At 36.0% G+C, this 22,008-nt stretch overlaps 1 protein-coding gene across 2 annotated transcripts; it reads left to right on the top strand.

Annotated features, from left to right (window-relative positions):
* The first annotated feature begins 1,341 nt into the window (after positions 1-1,341).
* Positions 1,342-17,517, top strand: LOC128993499 (exonuclease 3'-5' domain-containing protein 2-like). Of its 2 annotated transcripts, XM_054417451.1 has the most exons (10): positions 1,342-1,381; positions 1,612-1,795; positions 2,609-2,771; positions 3,831-3,956; positions 4,750-4,935; positions 5,646-5,941; positions 11,207-11,400; positions 12,076-12,218; positions 12,912-13,093; positions 16,852-17,517. In XM_054417451.1, exons 2-10 carry the CDS (start codon positions 1,674-1,676, stop codon positions 17,018-17,020), a joined length of 1,581 nt encoding a protein of 526 aa, XP_054273426.1. In that variant the 5' UTR covers positions 1,342-1,381; positions 1,612-1,673; the 3' UTR covers positions 17,021-17,517. The 2 variants fall into 2 exon arrangements, with proteins under 2 accessions (XP_054273426.1, XP_054273425.1); XM_054417450.1 differs by having other exon boundaries at positions 1,350-1,795; positions 16,852-17,516.
* The last annotated feature ends 4,491 nt before the right edge of the window (positions 17,518-22,008 follow it).

The following is a 22,008-nucleotide window of genomic DNA, read 5'->3' as shown; positions in this document are numbered from 1 at the left end:
TGTCTAACAAGTTACTCAAATTGTCTTGTATGCAAGATAGCTTAGATCCGTCAGATAGTGCTTTGGACAAATTATAAGCATCAATTTTCCATGTTTCTTTCTTTGGATTGATTTGAGCAACATGATTATTTAGATCAGTTAGAAGACAGTGCTCAAGAAACGTTTTAACGGATTTTGACAACTGCTTTGACACTACTAATTCATTTTCAATATTCAATTGGGAATTTGGACACACTCCACAGTTTTTGTTGGTTGGTAAGGCACTTGGTCCAGGATAGATACTGTCCTTTAATCCTTTTAATATAGCCTCCTTAACATTTTGGCTATGACTCATATTTAGCAGCACTGGTTCAATTCATAACCTTAAATTCGTGTTAAGCCAACTCCCAAACTTACTTTTTACCGAGGGTAAAATCACCAATAAAAACGTTTTTTGTTTTGATGTAATTGCAAACAAGACACTAAACAAACTGTGGATCATCACTAGGTTGATGTTGACATAAAAACAGGTTATAAACTATTTTCTTGTTTTGTTATAGTCGGTAACCATGGCAACAGGAACACAAGAAATTGCCATTCCGATTCCATTCGACACAACCTGTTATGCTGCAAAAATGTTGGGGGCTTAGTTTGATTCCATGAAGCTTCGATTTTCAGAATAACATTGTATTATTAAAGACTTGTTAAAAGACTGTGGTATAATACATGATGACTGTGTAATTGAATGTATCAAATACCTCTACCCTGTACTGAATTGGTACTATTGTCAAGTTATTACCTTATTACCGCATCTTCATATTTTACTTAAAAGGGATTGATGGAGTCAGAATTTCAATGATATACACAAATACATTTATAACAGGCTGATACAAATACAAACAGGAGTCTATAACTATTGAGTATGTTAAAAGTAATCAGTAACATAGATTTGGGACTTGGGAGTTTAATGTGTTTCAATCCAAAAGACTAACTAACTGTGCTTGTGTTTCAATATCCATCTATTTTCTGAATAATTAGCAAACACAGGCCGATGATTAAATGCTAAAAGTGTGCATTGCTAACTTATTTATAATTCAATTAATTGACGGTTGAACAGTCGTTTAAAGAGAATAAATCTTTAAAAAGTGGTTTTGCAATTCAGGTTAAATATAGTGATCATTATGATAAATTCAATATGATAGCATAGAAGCTTCATGTGATATAATTTACCGCCAGCCAAGTAGCTAGCAGAAAAAAATATTTTGAGACGTTTATGACGTTTGGACTGTTAGGAGAAATGGTGGAGACTGGGTCGACTGGGATTGTTCGATTGTTGTTGTGTGTGTGTGTTCTGTATTCTGATTCTGTGTTGGCTATGTGATCGTAAACATAACCTAGAGAAGTAAATTCCTAATCTAAATTAATTAATTGTAAAAATGAAGATAGCACATATTCCGCTGTAACTTAACAATATCATTCCATTTTGACACTAACATCAAGAAAACTTTTGTTGCAATTATCAGTAAACCTGACACCAAGTATAATAATTTTCATTTAAATGACTCAAAACTATGAATTCAGTACTAACTAACAGTTTGATTAGGATTAGGCCTACATTTTATCATCTTAAAGGTGCTGTCATTGCCGTCGGGGTTATTTGCACTATTTACAAATTTCCTACCATTAAAAGTTGTATGAGGAAACTCTTTTGGAAACTGAGAGGGATTAAAACATTTGAAGTATATAAACCAAAACATGAACCCGTAATAGTTTCTTCAGTATCAGAGGTTAAAATTGGAGTGGAAACCTTAAGAAGGTAAGTGAACCCATATGCTATGTAAGCATTAATTGCCTTCAAAGTTTTACTAAATAAATAATCACCATTCCTACTTGTTCATACCTTAATACTGCAAAGCCAAGAAATATAGGTAGGCATATGTTGTTAAAAGTGCAGGATAGGCAAACACAAGTTGAGAATAATACTGTACCTAACCTTTTCTTAATTTTAGAGGCGCCCCCTTTCCCTAACGTCGGTGTCATTTTCTTTTTAATATGCCTTGACCCTTCAAGCCCCAAATGCTTAACCACTTACACTTTATTCAGGAATAGGCTACAACCAAAAACTTAAAAGGCTGACAACCATACCTGAAAAGCTGATAACGCAGAAGAAAGCTTTAGCTATAAATTTCACTATTATTCTACTGCATTAGATTGACCAGTATCTGATACGCCATTGAGCCAGATCAATGGTTTAGCGGTCTAACTTTTAAGGTGTTACGGAGAGCACTATAAATCGACTGTTGTTATCTTGTCACGTTCATGTGCAGTCTCGGCATTCAGTAAGGTAAGAAGTGAAGTAGGTCTGCTATTCCCCTTTAAATCCCCTTGTCCAAAAGAGGTAAGACCAGTCAAGAAGGTCAAGCAAGAAGGTTAAGTTTAATATTTAAAAACTTAGCGGGAATGCAGACTTGCTGGTTTGTACCTAAAACCATGAAACACCATCAATGTAGGCTACTGTAAGTTGGGTCTTTATAGAAACTTCAAGCCAAAGAAATATCCAGTCCTGGGATGCTTGTAAAATATTTCAAAACCTTGATAACTTATACACCTATTTGCTTTCATTTTCCAGAAAGATAAATGAGAAGCAGATGTGGATACTGGGAATGGACTGTGAGTGGGTTTCTACAGGAAAACGGAGACATAGAGTAGCACTTCTACAACTTGCAGCCCCCGATGGCTTTTGTTCCCTTTTTCGTCTCTCTTCTTTAAATGATATCCCAAGAGATCTTGAGGTAAGGTAGGTCTATGTGAAAACTATATACATAAAAAATATATTTTAGTGACTGCAAGTTTACAAACTTTTAGTACATTATTTTAATATAATGCCATTAGTATTTGTTCATGTTTATTTTAAGGAATGGTTAAAATTGTGATCTTGTTTATAGGCCTATCTCATGTCGTCCTATCATGAATAAATGAACTATTGACAAATCTGGGTCCAGAATCCACATGCTTGGGATCAGCTTTATTCAGGATCTCACTTTATTTAGTTAATTAAGTTACATTCTATATTTCTTTATTAGTATTCTGATTGCCCCTTTGTGTAGACCTAGAATTCATCTTAAGGGGTCTATCAGCTAATCTCAGTGTCCTGTCCCTTCTCCTTGTCAGGGGGCTTTGGGACCTTCTTCCATTCTTAACACGTTTAGGGGTGCGGGGCGGGAAATGTCGTCCTTCTCCAATGCCAACAACCTTGCTCCAATGTCAGCTTAGCCACGCACGTTGTGTCGGCGATTCCGATCTTTTTTGGTGCTTCATGTTTCTGTCAACTATATTGTGCGGTTTGTTGGCTTTGTACTCTTATAATATTAATAATTATTTAGTTAGGCCTATAGTTTTGGTTATTTCCTTACAAAAAACATCTTTTGAGATTAAAATTTTTGAACACTAAAAGACTTTATATAATGGTGGTGGGGGATTTAAAATATATTTTTTATACAAATAAATATTGATGTTAGGCTATAAGAACTATTGAATACATTTAAAAACAATTTCCTGTGTGACTGTGAGCATGTGGGGCTGAAAAATAGTTAGGGGTTGGACAAGGACTGGCATTAAGTAGGCCTACCTAAGGACGGAAATTCCTGCCCCAGAAGTCACGTCACCAATTTCAGCCAAAATCGACACTGAGACAATCATTTTTGATACACTGACATCATTTTAAAGTTAGTTATTACATTACAATTCTTTTGCATTTTTGGGTCGCAATACTTAAATTATTAGTACTGAACGTGCTAAAATACTAAATCTATTTTAGCCTAAATGTATAATTCTCTTTAACGATTGTTTAGGAACTGCTGGAGGACAGAACCATTTTAAAAGTAGGAGTGGCAGTGATAGCGGATGCTAGGTATCTGTATGCTGACTACGGCGTGAAGTGCGTAAGCTGTCTAGACCTGCGACACCTAGCAAAACAGGTAACTAAAAACAGTGGAAGAATGATTTTGTTTACAATTTGTCTGATTTCTACTACGTAATATAGGCTAGTGAACCTTTCTAGTCTGTCACCTGTGGAGGGGGGGTGTGTAAAGGTAATACAAGTGTGAGTCAGTAGTGTAAAAAGGGGAAATGTCTTAGGTTTGCGAATTGGTACTGCCTCTTAACAAATTAGCAGTGCAGCTCTGTTCTGGTTCTGTACTAATTTTAATTAATATAGAAAATTCATTGAAAAACAGTGGAAGAATGATTTTGTTTACAATTTGTCTGATTTCTACTACGTAATATAGGCTAGTGAACCTTTCTAGTCTGTCACCTGTGGAGGGGGGGGGGGGGTGTGTAAAGGTAATACAAGTGTGAGTCAGTAGTGTAAAAGGGGGAAATGTCTTAGGTTTGCGAATTGGTACTGCCTCTTAACAAATTAGCAGTGCAGCTCTGTTCTGGTTCTGTACTGGCAAACCCCTTGCATTGCTTGATTCTTCCCACATACCAAACTTTTCTCACTTTAAAGTCAAGCTTAACTTTTACAATCTTCTCTCCTAACTTAACTTTTCCTACTTCGTCCCATCCTGCTTGTCCACTTCATCGTTGGTCAACATGCTTTGAGCGTCCAATGTATCTCCTTCCTAATTTTATCCATCATAGCTTCGTCTCCCCACTTTATATATACTAGCTTTGGTGTGAATATTAATATGATGCCCACTAAATTGCTCTGTAGTTTTACAATTAACAGTGACACTACAGTTAAACTAATCAGAGATTGGAATGTTACAGGTTGATGTAGACCCAAAAGGACTGTCGAGACTTGCCCAAGACTTGTTGGGTGTAAAACTAGACAAGGATTGGCGAGTGAGTTGTAGCGATTGGGAGGCAGAAAGTCTAACTGCAAGGCAGATAGAGTATGCTAGTGCTGATGCTTGCGTTGCTGTCGATATATTCAACAAGTTGAACAATAAAGCTGTAAGTAATCGACTTCTTCCATTTAATAGTTAAAATATTTTTGGAATGGTAGGCTTAGCTGAATGGAAAATAGATATGCCTTATAGGGATGGAGGCATTAGACAAACTTGTTGTGCTAGGATTATAGGTCGGACGCAAGGCAGCGATGTCGTGGTTCCTGGTACCTGCTCCTACTTTATATCAGTACACTACTCCTTTGTACAAAAAACACAGATTCTTCAAGAACTTTTTATAATTGAACACATATAAAAGCTACATAGGATAATGCAGCATACATACATACAGTGGTATAAAGCAAAGTAAAGAACAGTTTTTCCAACTATCATATGACGTCACTAATCAGTAATCATCATATCCACAGACCAAGCGACGCAGTTGTGCGACAGACATCTCTGTAGACCACTGCAGAGAATTCAGTGCCTTCAAATAGACCGTTACAAAGATATATGCGTTTTGATAACATTGGAACACCATTGCAAATATGCAACGTCAGTCTATGGGTAGAAACCAGCCATCGCATATATGCGACAAATTTTGTACTATTTCAGTAGCAAACGTGTAAAAAAAGACGAAGAACTGCATCATGTAATTAAAACAGTGAAAACTAAAATCATAAAAGAAGTATATTTTATTAATCTCTCACGAAAAATTTGAGAACTACCTCTAGCAAAACTACCTTTAGCCAAGTAACTATTCATTTATGTTTTCAGATCTGCAAGAAGTTTAGTTTATGGAAAAGAATGTTCTGGAGCAAAGAGGAGTTTTGGCAACACACCCTAGAGCTTTGGACTCCGTATGTTGGTGATAACTTCAAGGACAAGCCGAGAGGTAATGGGGAGGGGGGAGGGACAGCGAGTGCCAGACGCAACAAGCCAGGGTCTGGTCAGACGAAGGTCAGCAAGAGACATTACAGCATGATGCTTCAGCAAGAGCACTACAGCAACATACTGCTGCTGGCTCCAGACAGTCAGGTGCTCAGTACCATCAGCCAGGCTAAAGCTGACTGGTAATGTTTCCAGTTTGAACCTTTAAATGTCCAAATTTGTATTTAAGTTGTTTTAATGTTTTGTCTCTGAATCACTGATGCAAACTATAAAAGGTATAAAATTACCTGAGTACCGCCAGTGTGATCCTATGTACACCTTATGGGTGACACGTTTCGAGGACTAATTCCTCACTTTCAGATCTGACACAAGAACAACTATTAATAAAACTGTTGCTTCAAAAGGATCGTCAAAAGTTTAAGGAACAGCGAAACATACACTATATACAAATAAATTAGGTCTGGCAGCAAAACAGGTTTCTTTTAATAGGTTTAAGTCTAAAATGTTTGAGTGGCTCATCAAAAATCCATATTACTGTATAACAGAGTATTTAGTTTCTGATGTTAACATTAATTTTTAATTTAGAACCCACTGATTTTTATAGCTTTAGTTTTTACTAGCTGTGTGCCCGTTCTACGCACGGGGATCTTAAAGTAGTCAGTTGAAATCTTCTTATATTAAGAACAGCAGTTGGGTTGCATATTTTTAGATATGCTGGCAAAACTATTATATATAAACCTTCGCAAATACAGTATCTGACAGTTTCAAGCCAAAACACATGCTTCGCAATTAAATGTCACCCGGATCGTGTTAGTCCATATGTTAAATCCAATGATTAAACTAAAAAAATTTTTTAGGCCTAGATCTATAAGCCATAGCCCTAAGGTAGGCCTATAGTTGAAAGTTACTTCCCACAATGGTTCAAAGTATTTAAAGTACTACCTCAACCTCACCATTTAACACTTTATTCGGGTTGACATATTAATTATCAAGGTGCTCTTGCCCTTTTCGTGACAATGAGAAATTAGGACATAAATGCGTTACCAACAGACATACACACAAAAATACAGAACTTATTTAGGGAATTTGCTACGTTTTAAGCATAACAAAGTACATATAAAATTAGTATATTACTTGGACCGGAAATGGCCCGAAATGCTGTCGAAATGGTGTCTTACTATATGAAATGAAGTACTATAGACAATTTCGATTGGTAATTTATAATAAAAATTACCAAAATAGGCCACAAACTATTGATACATAAACAACGTAAATCATTAACAATTCATGATGGTTTGCTAAACAAATGTTTTACTTAAATGAGTTATCATTTTCTTAGCATAAACTAAAATTTTGAATCCAGACAGAAAAAGCAAAACTTATACAGTTAAGACATCAATTAAATTGAGTACGGCTTATAATACGACTGTATAATTAAGGTGAACATCAACGACAACTAATTTGTAAATTACAGTGATGTGTTGGTACGTAAAAATGATTCTTGCTGCTACCAACGGTTCTAAGGAAAAGAACCAGTACCAAAAACCAACGTTTACAGTTAAGAATTACGTCCGACAAATTAAATGCGTTAATCAAGTCCCAAAGTTATTGATTTCTTGGTTTTGGATTTTCTCGTAAAAGATTATTGGCAATCAAAGTTATTTCCCATTAATTGCTTTATTCGTAAACAACTTTTAATGTAAAATTATTGATGTCAGTTTGGAAAAAAAAAATCAACCTCATACAAACAACTGTTTGTTATTTAATAGATTACATAGGCCTATTCTCTAAACAATGATTCGTATATCTTTTAACATTAGAATGAAATGTGACAAAAATGACACAACACTGGGTTTTTGGACGTTTGTAATTTTATTTTTTAAGTAGGGAGGCCGTGTATTCTAGGGAAAATTACCGGTATCAATGATTGTCGTCGAAAAGGTTGTTGTTGTTATGAATAATTGGGTAGGCGTAAGTACCCAAGAGATGGGCTATGGGTCTATTGGCTGTATGGTCCGGCCATTGCATCATACGGTGAGTAGGAAAAGAAAGTGACACATCGGAAAAGCAAGTTTAGCATAATCCATAAACCGTAAACCTCTGTTACAATCACCCACTGCAGTTGTGATTTTTTACTTTACACTTTACACAAGCGCCATTGAAGCGCCGTCAATGAGTGGAATCCTTGTTAGTAAGCTATTGGTGACGATCATTAATAAATTCAAGTTTCCCAGCCCTATACAACACTGATTCAAGGTCTTCTTTCTGGTTATCAAAACTCAAGAACAATTTTACACACAAAGAATCTCTGGTTCCTGACCTGGATGATGCCTAGTTATTAATTATTTCATTTACGGTTACACTATATTATTCCACTTGTGATTAATTAAATCCGTTATGTAAGACAACGTTTTTAATGTCACTTGGATTTGATTTACCTTCAAAACGTGATCGGAAATGGTTGCGGTATTTGTAAACAACATTTGTAAACATATCAGTGACAGCTAGAAAAAATAATCTTGATCCGAACAGCTGTTCGTTATTTCATAGATCATTATGTGATAAAAATTGGATGAAAACTTGACAAAAATCGCACAAAACTGCATTTTTGAACGTCCGTAATTTGATTTACTAAGTAGTGAGGCCATATTTTAATGGCTAAAGACACTCTCGCAAATCCAGTGAATACATTAAAATGACTTGGATCTTGATAGGTACTCTCGTTTTCCTGGAGAAGATTGCGTAAAATGCCATCTTGAGTGTTGCAGACAGACAGACAGAAATTTAGATGAGACTTGTTTCGGCTTCTTTAATGTATAAAACGTAAAAATAACCTACAAATTTATGATTCTGAGCAATGTACAGACAAAACTCAAATTTTATTTATATATAGATTTCTATTGTTGACTATGTCTATTCCTTGTAAAAGGTCAATGACAATAAAGCTCTTGATTCTTGAGAGTCATTTACACAATACAAAAACGAGTAGACCTACAACAAAATTTCACAATATCCACTATATCCTGTAACTGTGTGCACACAGTCACATATTCTGAAATTTTACTTTGTAGACATACCCATTTTTGTATTGTGTAAATTTCTACATTTGTATATAGTATGTCAATGTGTCTGTGTTCATTAAATCAACTTTTAACGACCTTTTCAAAGCGATAGTTTTATAATAGTTGTTGTTCTTGTGCAAGATCTGAAGCTGAAGATGAAGATATAATCCTCATAACGCGCCATCAATAAGGATTACTTAGGATCACTCTGGCAGTACTCAGGTAATACTATAGCTTTTATAGTTCTATTTTGCTTGAATCCATTACTTTTTCCAAAGATTCACAAGATATTTATTAGCTTTATATGTGTTTGTGATATTAATAAACAAATGAACTAAACAAGACCCCTTCTAACCAAGGCCCCACTAGAAAAACAGGCCATGCTGCAGCACGGGCAGTGCAACACTACGTCACAGTGGTGGATAGTTGTACTAAATTCTTGCCATTAAAATTTTACAAACAGCCAGCTTATTTACCTAAAACATATGGGATATGGCAATGAATTTATCAATGAATCTATCCACTAATGTGACGTCATGGATCCTGCAGCATGGCCTGTTTTTCTAGTGGGGCCTTGCTTCTAACACTGTTGGATGGTTTATTCAGGGTAAAATTTTACTATATCTATTTACAAGATAGTAACTCAAGAGTTTAGCTATAAATTCATAATCACACTGGTTGTTAGAGACATGAGAAATGAAATTTTGCTTGATTAAAAACTTTTGATTGTCAGTATGGAAAACAAATTACTATAGGTTTAGATCCAAAAACATTTTAAATCACCCAAGAAATTCATCTCATCAAAGTCTTGAACCTTAATTAGTGTACAGTAGACTCCCTCTTATCCGGACTCCTCGGGACTGAGGCCAGTCCTGATAACGGTTTTTTCCGGTTAAACAAACGTCCCCAAAATCTCGTTAAAACGAACCGTTTGAATGCATACTATATACAGTATTTGACTTAAAATTAGGAGAGCATTGTATTTAGACACGTAATCACTGTTCTCAAAACTTTCCCACGAGAACAGTAGTTTCAGTACTGCCCACTCCCTGCCAATCTAGTCCGGTTAAGGCCCCCTTCACACTGGGCCACCATGGTGGTGACACCGGTGGCGACACCATGGTGGCTACGTTACATTAACATTGATGTAAATGGGACATCTTCACACTGAGCTTTGGTGGCGCAGCTGGCCGCGCGACCAGAAATGCGGTGGCTCGGGGTTGCGATTTTCAAAGACGGTGGCGCCACCACGTCGCACCATGGTTTCTTATCGGACTGTTCACATTGGAGCGACTGGCAGCGCCACCGGTTATTACCAGCGGGCAATTTGTCTATGGCTTTTTACTCAGTGTACCACAGTAGTTTACTAATCTTTTGAAGTTGTTAAGGTAATAAATATGGGGAAACGTTTTTTATAATATAAAAAAATGTATACTCTATTTCCTTAACATCTTTTTGTCATTGCAATGTATACATTGTGTCAAGGTTTCACAGTGTTATTATTAATAAATGGTGTATAATTAGTTAGCAGTTTCTCCCGCAGTCTCGTAGATTGTCCTGATATTTTATCTTTCAGACGTCCCAGAAGTTCATCAAAACTTAAAACACTCATTCTTGAGTAAGTGTAAAACTTGTCTGGGTTATTTCTAGGATCATGGTAGTGAGTGAAAAAAGTCCCTCTGGTACTTCTATCTCTTAAAAACGGATGAACCAAAAAAACTACGTTTTATCCTATGTTTTCGAAATTTAAAAAAAAATGATACGCTAAGCACCTGCTTCTTTGACGTCCAAATGTGAGCTTTGTGGCTGCAGCTGCACTGGTGGCTGAGCTGGTGGTCCATGCACATTTTGACCGGCCACCAGTGTCGCCACCCTGGTGGCCCAGTGTGAATAGGCTGATTAAACCGATTAAAATTATCCGGATAAAGAGATGTCACTTCTACCGAGTGTGGTCCGGTTAAACCAATGTCTGGTTAAAAGTTGTCCAGATAAGAGGGAGTCTACTGTATTTTACAACCTGCCATACTCATGAGTGTCTCTTAAATAATATTTTGAACTAGATCTAAGACACATTGTTGGTGGGCTTTTGCAAATGTGAATTGGTACTAATGAGGCAGCCATCCTCATTGTGGTGTCCAAAAACGACCTGATGGTGAGTTGGTAGCTCAGTCTGTAGCGCTTCTGACTTCGGTCCCAAGACAGCGATGTGGTTTCGGATCCTGGTACTTGCCACAACCGTTTATCTGTATAGTTCACTCTTGTACCAGCTTACCCGTTGCTTTTTCTAACACATAGTCCTCTTTGGCCCATGTGGACGCATATGCAAGGTAAAAGAGGTCGCCAACCTCTTAATTATGAATTGATTTCATTTAAAATAATTTTCAGGTACAAAGAAAAGGAACTGGTTACTGTGATCGATGAAAAAACGCTAAAATTAAAATTTGAACCGTCAAAACGATCGACAGACCCTGACCACTACTACACTAAGCCTAAGGAGAACAGATGTGTTGTGTGCGGGACTAGAGAGGAACTGAGACGAAAAAACATTGTGCCCATTGAGTACAAGAGATACTTCCAAGGTAAGAGTTGCAGTTGAATAATCATCACATTAGGCCAACCTTGAATCAGAACGTAAGCAGTATAAAATATCCTTAGATAGTGTGTCTCTGAACTTTTTCATGCAAAGCTACCACAACAATTGTGGATGTTTTGTTGACCATTTCAAACTATTATTACAAACATTTAATAATATTCTGTTCATTTAACAAGTATAGAATAGGTACTATGACAGCCTGGCTTTATCACAGATAGTTAGGCAGTGGATAGTCAGCCAAGGTTCAGAGTTCATGGGAACCCCTAGAGCATGGCTCCCTCACTATATTTTTACTACTTTAGAAAATTAAACTTTTTATAAAATTTGACAGGATGATTCTACTCTATTATTAAATCATAACAAATATGTCAGTACATCTGAAGTAACAAGTACCTAGAACTGATATTTTTTAAGTATACGTTTCAATTGGATCCATGATTAGCTGAAAACAACAGTATTAAGGTCAGTTCTCCTACCGTAACCCCCCCCCCCCCCCAAGTCTCGCCGAGCCAGCCAGTGACAGCAGGGCCCCAGATTCTAATGTAGATACTAGCGGATTTAAACACGTTGTTTTTAATGGCCCAGTGAGAGTTTTGGATTCAAACGTAATTCTATGGGTAGGCCTACAAAAAGCAAATTTTTTTAATTTACAAAATTTCAGATGACATGAAGAATCATCACTCGCACGACGTTTTGCTCATGTGTTACAACTGCCACAATCGTAGCAACATCCATGATCAAGATTTGAAAGAGAGATTGGTAAATGAATGTGGTGCTCCACTTGCCGAAGGCGACAACAAAAAGGTTTGGCTTTAAATTGGGTTCATTCCAAAATAAAGTTTGTGCTTTATTGTTAAGCCAAAAATAAAATCAGTCAGTAAATAAATAACTGATTTTGGGACATTCTTTTTAGTTGGGAAAAAACAAAATATGTTAAGCTGAAGTGTCTATTTTTGTGAAATTTTTTTTGTATTTTAAATTTTAAGGTTGCTTACAAAGTTTTAAGAAGTTTAAACAATTTTTTTGTATTTTTTTTTATTTTAAGATAACTTTGGTTGGTTGTGTATGGGTGTTTTAGGATACTTAAAAATGTTACTATTATGAATCTCTAAACCTGAAGATTTCCGACTACTGCCTAGTTCAGTAGTTGAATTGGATTGGAATGTTTTAAAATCAACAAGACCCAGGCAAATGTCTGGTCAAAGAGCATCTGTTGAAAGGTGATCAGGGTTTAATTTGACTAATTGAGAGGAACAATGTGGAAAAGGAACAGAATTCCAGTACCTCTTTTTAGGAAAATTTTATTTTTTTATTTTTTTTACCAAGCAATTTAAAAAAAAATACTGATAGTACGCATTATTCAACAGCTCTTTGTTGTGCTCATAGCTCAAATGAGAATGAGAGGGATGTTAGTGGGGGGAAAAGGTGTCACAACATAGTAGGTTTTAGTTCCGGCACCTCAAATTCTAGAAATCAAGCAATGCTATGGGTTTCCAGGCTCAAGAAGTTCCGCGACTGAGAGCAATAAGGAGTGCTGCCCGGGCTCTCTATTACTTTGGTGATGTTATACCAGTTCAGCGGAGAACGGAATTGGAACAAGTTTTACTCAACGAACTCCAAGTCCCTTCTGAACAGCTGACCAAGGAATTCTTCAAAAGCCTTATTAATATTGAGTGTGTGTAAGTAATTCTGGGAATTAATAAATTATTAGGGGTCTGCGGGTACCCGACCCGGACTCGAAAATAGGGTAATTTTGCACTACCCGAAGTGTCGGGCGGGTAGAAGTAATACCCAAATTTATTTCAAGCGGGTAATCCGGTAACCTCTTATTAAAAATTTTAATTTTTAAACCCAAATAATTGTGTGCTCATAATTGTCCTAACCCCATATTTCAACACCATACAATGACTAAATTAGTCACATAAATGTTCTTCCGATCCTTATTTTTGGCAACAATCAATATCGTCGTCGTCTGCTTGCTGGCAGACCGTCTGTATTACACGTACTATAGCATTATTCATTATTAAGTATATAAAATTCAACTGGACAGTCACTGCCAAGAATGTTGGTATGGGACAAGAATATCTTTTTATATTGGCCTATTCCTGGGCCCTGTTTCATAAAACTACTAGTCTAGTATTTACTAGTCCATGGACTAGTAATACTAGTGTATTTTACAAGTCTGCGTTTCAAAAACCTACTAGTGTAAAATACTAGTTACTAGTGTAGGGACTAGTATTACTAGTGGTTTTTACTAGTGTAGACAGCAATGTGTTTCATAAAGTTTTACTCTTGTAAATTACACTGGTAAATACTTGCCATTTTCTAACAACCTCTCTACACCCGTATTATTTGAAGTAGACTAGTATTTTTGGAAAGAGAGATATTTCATTACTCACATCATTAAAAAAATGAATTATTAAGTTCTTTTTGCAAGTGCAAATTGGCTCACGTTTGCAATTTAAGATAAAAATAGATCTGTGAGTGCTAAAATGATAATTATTAGATATAAATTACAATCAATAGATGTGGCGTAGTACAAAATGAGAGAAATAGAATTTTGTAATGTATGTACAATCGCCCTATTAGAATTAATTATAATTATATATAAGTTATCAATTTTAGTCTAATTTTACTTGAGTTAAATTTCATGGTTATATAAACTATTTAGCCATCACAGAGAAAAGGTTTTTAAGCTTTGAGAGAAACCAAATTAAAACCGCATACCGTATTGCATAAAATGTATCCAACATTGCAGCATTAATCAGATTTAATCGGTTTTATAACGCAGTCTATCCGACATTGTCGGTCAACGATGCAGCACATCAAGTATCATGTAAGATTATTTTACACCCAAGGCTCTCGGTTTTATTTAAAGACATTTTAATAGGAAATAATAGTAAGACAAATTTAAAGAGGAGTTGCATTGTATTTATTGAGGTGCTTGTTATTTGCTTCCCTAAATAGCTAAAACCCTGTGATATACTAACAATTTTGTAGGCCTATATGTGATTTTTGGGCATTGAACTGAACTGCTTATCATAAAAACATTACTTTTAATCTATTTTGGTATTCAGAATTTGTTATTCAAAGTGATGTTGATTAGAGCTGTTATTTTAGTGTAAAAAAATGGAAAAGTTTAATTAATGGAATTAAAGTATAGTGAGTGGCACAGATTTGAACCAGGGACCCGCCACATGACTAGCGAGAACTCTTAACTCTGAGCTACGCCCTGCCGTAGCGAATATGCCATGTTTTACTATACTTGAAATCCTACTCCATTGCTTGTAACGGCGTTGCAATTATTTGTTACATCAAGAAACGTTTAGGCTTATTATTCATGGTTTGTAGACTCAAAATAAGAATATCACCAAATGGTGTTTAACCCAAATATCCTTATGCATTCGAATAGTTGAAAACATAGGTAAGGGTACTTGAAACCGTTCCAATAAACAAAATGTCCTTAAACGATTTAATTACATTCAAAATTTGAGCCTTCTTTTCTTTACTCATAGCAAGCTTAATTTTATATGTCAGAATAAAACAAAAACTATACAAATCACAGCGAATGCGGCAGCAACAGCAACAGATCAACTTCCACACAACTGTTGAGCGCCGCAACTAGGCCTACAACCGGCTACTACTATCACCGTGTTGATTGCAGCGACGCTATGCACGCTATCCGCGCTGCGCCGGCGGGCTCATTGATGAACATAAATAATAGCGGTTTGATAAATAATGTGTGTTTGTTTTACTTATGTGTCTATATAGTTATTAATTAAAAGAAAACACTGCGTTTCTACAACTATTTACTTTTTGTATCAAATGAAAACAAAATTAAAACCCTTTATAAAGGGTTTGAAAACCCGTGATTGAGGTTAGAAATTTGTTTTGAAAATTTACCTTGTGAAGTTGGTCACGTGATTAGTAGTTTTGGTCACGTGACTAGTAAAATACACTAGTATTTACTAGCGTTATAAAAACGTTTATGAAACACAAATTAGTAGGACAGGTAAATACGGGACTCTAGTATTTTTATGAAACAGGGCCCAGGTGTTGGAATGTTAAGTTTACATATTTTATATTCTATATTTCTTGAGTTTTTTATGACTCAGAATAAATTGTCAAATATGTTATAAAGTGAATAAATATATTATACAACGTTTATGATTTACAGTTTTAAGTCACTATTTTAACTTAGCAAGAAATGCATCATCTATGCATGAATAATTACGAAAATTAATAATACCTCATACCTCTCTTGTCAGATTAAACACTACAATAAGTATTATCACAACTGTGAGGCTGCACGGTTGACAAGCAAGACTAACTTTTAAAAGAATTATACTTCAGCTGAGCTGAGCGTTGGCGTTAGGGCTCAGGGTCGGGCCCTGTCAGATTTGGGAGTTACAGTGTAGTGTATTAACTGTTCGTGACAAATTAATTATGGGTTGGAGTTACCTGTAAGGGAATTAGTATAATTCACCCACACCAAATTGTAACAGCTTTGCGACAGGCCACCCGATAACCCGACAGCCAATCGTAGCTGCACAGCAACAATAGACAGATTTTTGAAAAAAAAAAAATACATCTCGAGTGCAAAAGCACATTGGTCACTCGAACAAGCCATATCTACTACTGATAGTGATATTTTTAGAAATTCCCAAAACAAAAGCTTCATTTGAGCCTAACCCCATTCCTCCAGCACACCCCCACTACTCACAGTACCATCTTAAAGGTAGGGATATTTCCCTGCCCCACCCTGTACACTATTTGCAAAAAGTCTCTGAAGTGGTTAGCCTTTATTGGGGATAAATATAATAGAGGGTGGTTGACAAGTCTTAATTTGCAACAATATCAAATTTAAGTAGGCTATGCCTACAGGCCTAACTTAGCCTAAAGACACAGAGGTTTTATTTTGCCATTAAGTAAAGTAAGGGTCTACTAACTTGCAATAGGTTATATCAAAATATTAAGTTTGTATTTAAACTTGTTTTAAAATGTTTAATCTCTATATTATTGATAAGTACTGGCAAATAAAATATTTCTAAGGACAGGCATGAAACATTAATTTGTTTGCTAAAATATCCATATAAACCCAAAATACTTGAAAATTGAATTTATGTCATTTTGAGCCCGACCCTAAAATTACTCGGACTCAAAGTGATTTTTTCAGTACCCGACCCGAACCTAATATTTCACTACCCGCAGACCCCTATAAATGAGTAGAGAATAGAGATTATGTGTAATCTTGGTCATCATTTGGAAACTCCTGTCCCTCCCAGCTGTGGTGATAAGACTCTTCCATCTAAATATCTGAAAATAGGCCTAAAGCTCCTATGCTTCCACTTGAAAATTGTGTATTAAGTTGGTGTAAAAAAATTCAGCCGAATTCCGCAGCTAGGATACCCATCTTTAGAACTTTCGTATGTTTCAGAGTGGAGAATGAAAGTTACCAACCACACGGCCTGGCGGTAGTGCAACACTTCTACAAGACTACGGACGGTATTGAGGCTCTGGAGAGACGATGGAGACAACACTTTCTGGACACAATGTCTCCGTCCTACCTTCCTGAGAAGTGGTCCGTCAATTACGTCAGGGACTAACATCGCGGTTCACAAAATCTACTGCTATGTGTGTTATACAGGAGGGTCTTGATCTCGTGTTAGTTTGTGTGCATTGAAAATACATTTGAAGCAGGAGTATGTTTTAATAATCATTTTAAAAACATCAATGGTGAAATTGATTTGTCAGTGTTGGGTAATAACAAAGAGTGTATGATAAAGAATTTTCTTTTTTAAAATGTACATATGTGGACTATATGTAATATTTCTTAAAAGATGTGCTCGAAAACCCACGAAGATAAATTTGTTCTTTTAAATGTTACCTTGCAATACAGTAAGTTGAAAACTAGGAAATTTAAAATTCAAGATGTACATTGGGCTAAGTTAAATGAATTAAAATCACTATTATATATTTTCCTTCAGGTACATTACCATTTTGGCTTTTTGTATAGTTTTCATTTTCATCCGTGGCTATTTGAATTTCACAAATTGTGAATACTTATAGGCGTGATCTGTGGATGCAATACTCCCTGGTGTGGATTAACGTCCGCACTAGTGAGTAGTTTTTTTTTTTTTTTTGTCCTAGGACGCTTGGCACGAGCCTGGGATTGTTTTTCACATTACTTCAGGCTAGACCTAGGGGTTGCGGCACTATCACTTGGATAAAATCCATTGGTGACTTGCGGGGATCGAACCCGGGACCTCAGGGACTGAAGTCCCGCGCTCTAACCACTACGCCAGCTCGCTCCCCGCATTAGTGAGTAGTACGACTATCTGCAGTACTGATAATTAGATCAATTTGTAAATTACAAGGAAAAAATGCGGTTTGGATTCCACTTCATCCTCCATTCATTGGCTTAAAATGGTCGCTATTTCAAGTAAAGTATTAAAGTTTTGAAAGCCTCATTATAATTATCCAAGCATGGTAGTTATTTGAGCCACTTTATCAAGTGCGTTCATTCGAAGAGGTCAAAATGTGTTACACACTTCAAAGATTGTAATATATCAAGCAAAAAATATTTAGGATCAGCTGGCCGGGTGCAGGTAGACTTTTTTATTGAATGTTGACTTTAAACGCCCACTTCTACTCATTCAGTGTACCAAGGAAGTTTTTCTATTACATGGACAATTTTTTCATACAAAGAATAATTCTTATCATGCACACAATTAAATGCTTGTGAAAACAATAAATTGTCTTGCAAAATAGTATGTGAGTTGAAGTGTTCTTGTATATAATATTAACAATTATATATTTGATAAAATATTTAATTCATAACAATTGATTGTTGTTGTCAATTAACCTATTTTTTTTCTTTTGTTTATCGTTACTCAGTTAGCATCAGACTTTAATACAAAAATGAATTATTTCAAGACCACATATCATGTGCCCAAACTTCCTACAGAGAAGTAAGGTACAGAAGAAACACGCTTATGGGACCACCCTGCGCTTTCAGCTCTGGTTGTTGTGTGGGAAATATACTTTTGACGAGCAAGAAAGAACCCGAGTGGCGAGCTTATTGAAGTGAAGCCAGGATTACTGAAGGTACCAAAGGTACTAAGGTTGGTTAGTCAGTGGCTCAGTTGGTTAGTGTCGCGGACTTCAGGCCCAAGGCAGCGATGTCGTGGGTTTTTTTCAAAGCCAACCAATGATATAGTCAAAATGTATAGAGTTCAGCTAGCTTACCTGAAATTAGAGTCAGGTACTAATGTAAAGAAATAGAAATTAATATATTTTTCCTTCAGTCACCCGTCACAATCTGGGCTTCCTTGCACTGATAATAGTACAGAAAACTGCTAATTGCTTAGAGCCAAAATCACAATTTAATTTTGATGAGCCAATCATTTTGATTGTTCGTGTAGCATAGAACAAGAATAAGAAAGTTTATTGCCATTGACCAAATTGTACATAGGAATAGGCATTGTCAAATTACATTAAATAAAATATTACTAAACATGTTCATATCTATAGGTACCGTAACAAAGATTGAGAATTACGATTTAGAGTTCTTGATTTACAGTATGAATGATTCGGCTTTAATTTTATAATTCATGAAGTCCTTAACTGAGTAAAATGGGTTAGCTACGAGCCAGTTATGAATTTTTGACTTAAAAAGGGGAAGAGAAAGGCTGTCTGCCTAAAAAGGCTCAGGCAGCTTATTATAAAATTTCACACAATTAAGTTTGAAAGAATTACCTGTTATGGCCAGCCTGTGATGTGGTATATCCAGTTGTTCCTTATTTCGTGTATGGTGGAAATGGTAATTCTGCCTGGTGGAAAACTCATTGAGATTAGCTTTAGTGTATATAAGTACATTTTAGATGTATAAGTTAATGATTGTGCAAATGTTTAGTCTGACAAAAAGTGGCTTGCAGTGCTCCGCAGGGCCTGTCCCCGACATAGTGCGGATGACTTCTTTGTATTAGTAGAAGCTCATGAACATGGGGGGAATGGCCCCAAAGTTGGTTTCCATATTGAATGTGGGATTGAAACAATCCAAAGTAGGCTAATTTGAGATATTCAATTTCAACAAAAGACTTGAGTTTCCAGAATCGACATGAAACATTCGATAGTTTTTTGCTTAAATTTCTGATGTGAATTCTCCAATTTAATTTGGCGAATGCCAAGAAGTTTGACTGAGTGGTCTAATTTGTTTGAAGAGAGTGAAAATTCTATTTTCTGGGTTTTGGATTGGTTACAGATGAGTTTATTTGTAGAAAACCAGTTTAAAACACTGTTTTCTGCATTAGAAACTGTTTCTGAGAGCTTTGTAAGATCTTTATCAGAAGTAAAAATTGTGATGTCGTCTGCATATATAACACAGTCAATAGGGATGTTACATGGAAGATCATTGACTGCGACAATGAAAAGAAAAGGGCCCAGGACCGAGCCCTGCGGAACTCCTGCTTTAATTGCTGTCAATGTTGAGTTTTTACCCTCCACACTAACAAATTGCCTCCTGTTGGTCAGATATCATATAAATAAATGATCTTAGAAATGTATGTGCTAGGCTTGCTAAGAGTGTATTATATTCCTACACTCATTAATTAAATATTTGGAAATCTAAAACTACAGTAAGTTAGGTCACTTAAGTAAGTTTACCTGCGCTGATAAAGGTGTGCTGTTGCAGCTTTCACCACAAACTTTACAATGCTCTATTTGTGCTGAAAAAATAAGTAATATATTTTTTATTTATGCTTAGTAGTTGAAGGAATGTGCATAATATATAGTCCTCAGTGAATATAGGCATATATTATCAACTAATAAAACAGATTATATTTAGGTACGCTCTCCAGCAATAAAAAGTATTCAAGGAATAAATCAACTATTGGCTTCAACTAAAACTCAGGAGCAAGTTAGGCTGAAAGGCATGATTCAATTATAGTCAATTAAATTTATATGATAAAAAACGTTTCGGTCAGGGAAAACTTCTAAAGCTTCTACATTTAAGGAAGACTTATTGGCCTAGATGTGTGCCAAGAATTTTATAAATTTCTTTTGGAATTATTCCACCACTTCCTACGTCACGGGCCTGTTTCCCTCTATTCCCATAGCATTTTATGATTGCCTTTACTACTTCCTTCACTACTTCCTTCGAGATCTTTGTGCAAGCAAACATTGCTCGTATTAGAGTATAGGATTAACAAAACAAGGACAACTCATTCTGATTTTGAGCTGTAACTTGTTTAATTTTCGATCGAGGAGGCAATGGATGCAGCTTCATATTATTTCCGGTCAGAGCAAGGCCAAGTGTGGCCTTGGTCAGAGTTAACGGTGGCCGTGAGTTTCTTGTTTCTTTAACTGATGTATATATACAGGGTGGCTGAAAAGTAACTTGCACCTTTTCAACCTTTTGAGATATTTGAAATCGGTTTGCGGCAACCTTCTTGGATATGCAAGGCTACAATAACTATGGTAAATTTTGAAAATTTTGCCCGTGGGGTTAGGGGGTAGCTCAAAATTTTCAAATGGCAAGTATAGTCGAGTTTGGTATCATTTTACAGGTCCTGACGAAACAAAACAATTGACATAAAAAAAAAGAAAATCGGCCCACTCAAAACGGCGCCCTAAAACGTATCAAATTCAAATAACCATGAGGGTGGCTGAAAATTAACTTGCACCCCCCTTTACCTTTTTAACTATTTGAGATATTTGAAATCGGTTTGCGGCAACCTGTTTCGATATAAAGGGCTACAATAATGATGGTAAATTTTAAAAAATTTGCCCTTAGGGGTAGTGGGGGTAGCTTCAAATTTTCAAACAGGAAGTAATGGTATCATTTTACAGGTACCAAACAATTTTTTCATTGTTTTATATAACAAAACAATGAACATAAAGAAAATAGAAATCGGACAGTTAATAACAAAATGGCAGCTAAAAATTATTAAGAGTATGCCTTTATATGGGTGCTACAAAATTACTTCCAGTATTTTGAAACTGCATGGTTTCACTGGTGAGGACAGATGGCAGACGAGACGGTCTGGCAGCTACAATGAAAAAAATCGTTTGACCACGGGTTGGTTAGACTCACGGCCGCCTTTAACTCCAGGCCGCGGCCTTCGAACTGACAACGTCGCAAGTGGTGTTGTAACAGCTGTTTTTGTTTGGAAGCATCTAATGGTATTTGTGTATTAACGAAGGATTGGTTACTGGACTATGACAATATTGACTCCGCTTAAAAATGTACAGATATAGATTTTAATTCATATTGTTTCGGTTTTCAATTCTGTATGTTTTACTTTCAATATTTTAATAAATTTATGTTCAGAAATTTAAATTTAAATCAATAAAGTGCGAATTAATGAGCTGATGTCACCCGTCTGCCATGTTATCTTATGGGACGTCTGTCACTGAACAAGAACAACACCACTTGCGACGTTGCCAATTCCAGGCCGCGGCCTGTAGTTAAAGGCGGCCGTGGTTAGACTAGACTAGACTAGACTGATTTCACTTTCCTGCTTTACTCAAATCCAGCTCAGTGCTCAAATCAAGATTGTTAATTGTTATTGTTTTTTTGCTGGTTCATGTTCAT

The sequence above is a fragment of the Macrosteles quadrilineatus genome, unplaced genomic scaffold (assembly GCF_028750875.1).
Source record: "Macrosteles quadrilineatus isolate MER2022 unplaced genomic scaffold, UCM_ALF_1.0 Scaffold_4__1_contigs__length_99947679, whole genome shotgun sequence".
Lineage (NCBI taxonomy): Eukaryota > Metazoa > Arthropoda > Insecta > Hemiptera > Cicadellidae > Macrosteles > Macrosteles quadrilineatus.
Note: the sequence above shows the minus strand (reverse complement) of the source record. Positions and strands in the feature narration are given on the sequence as shown.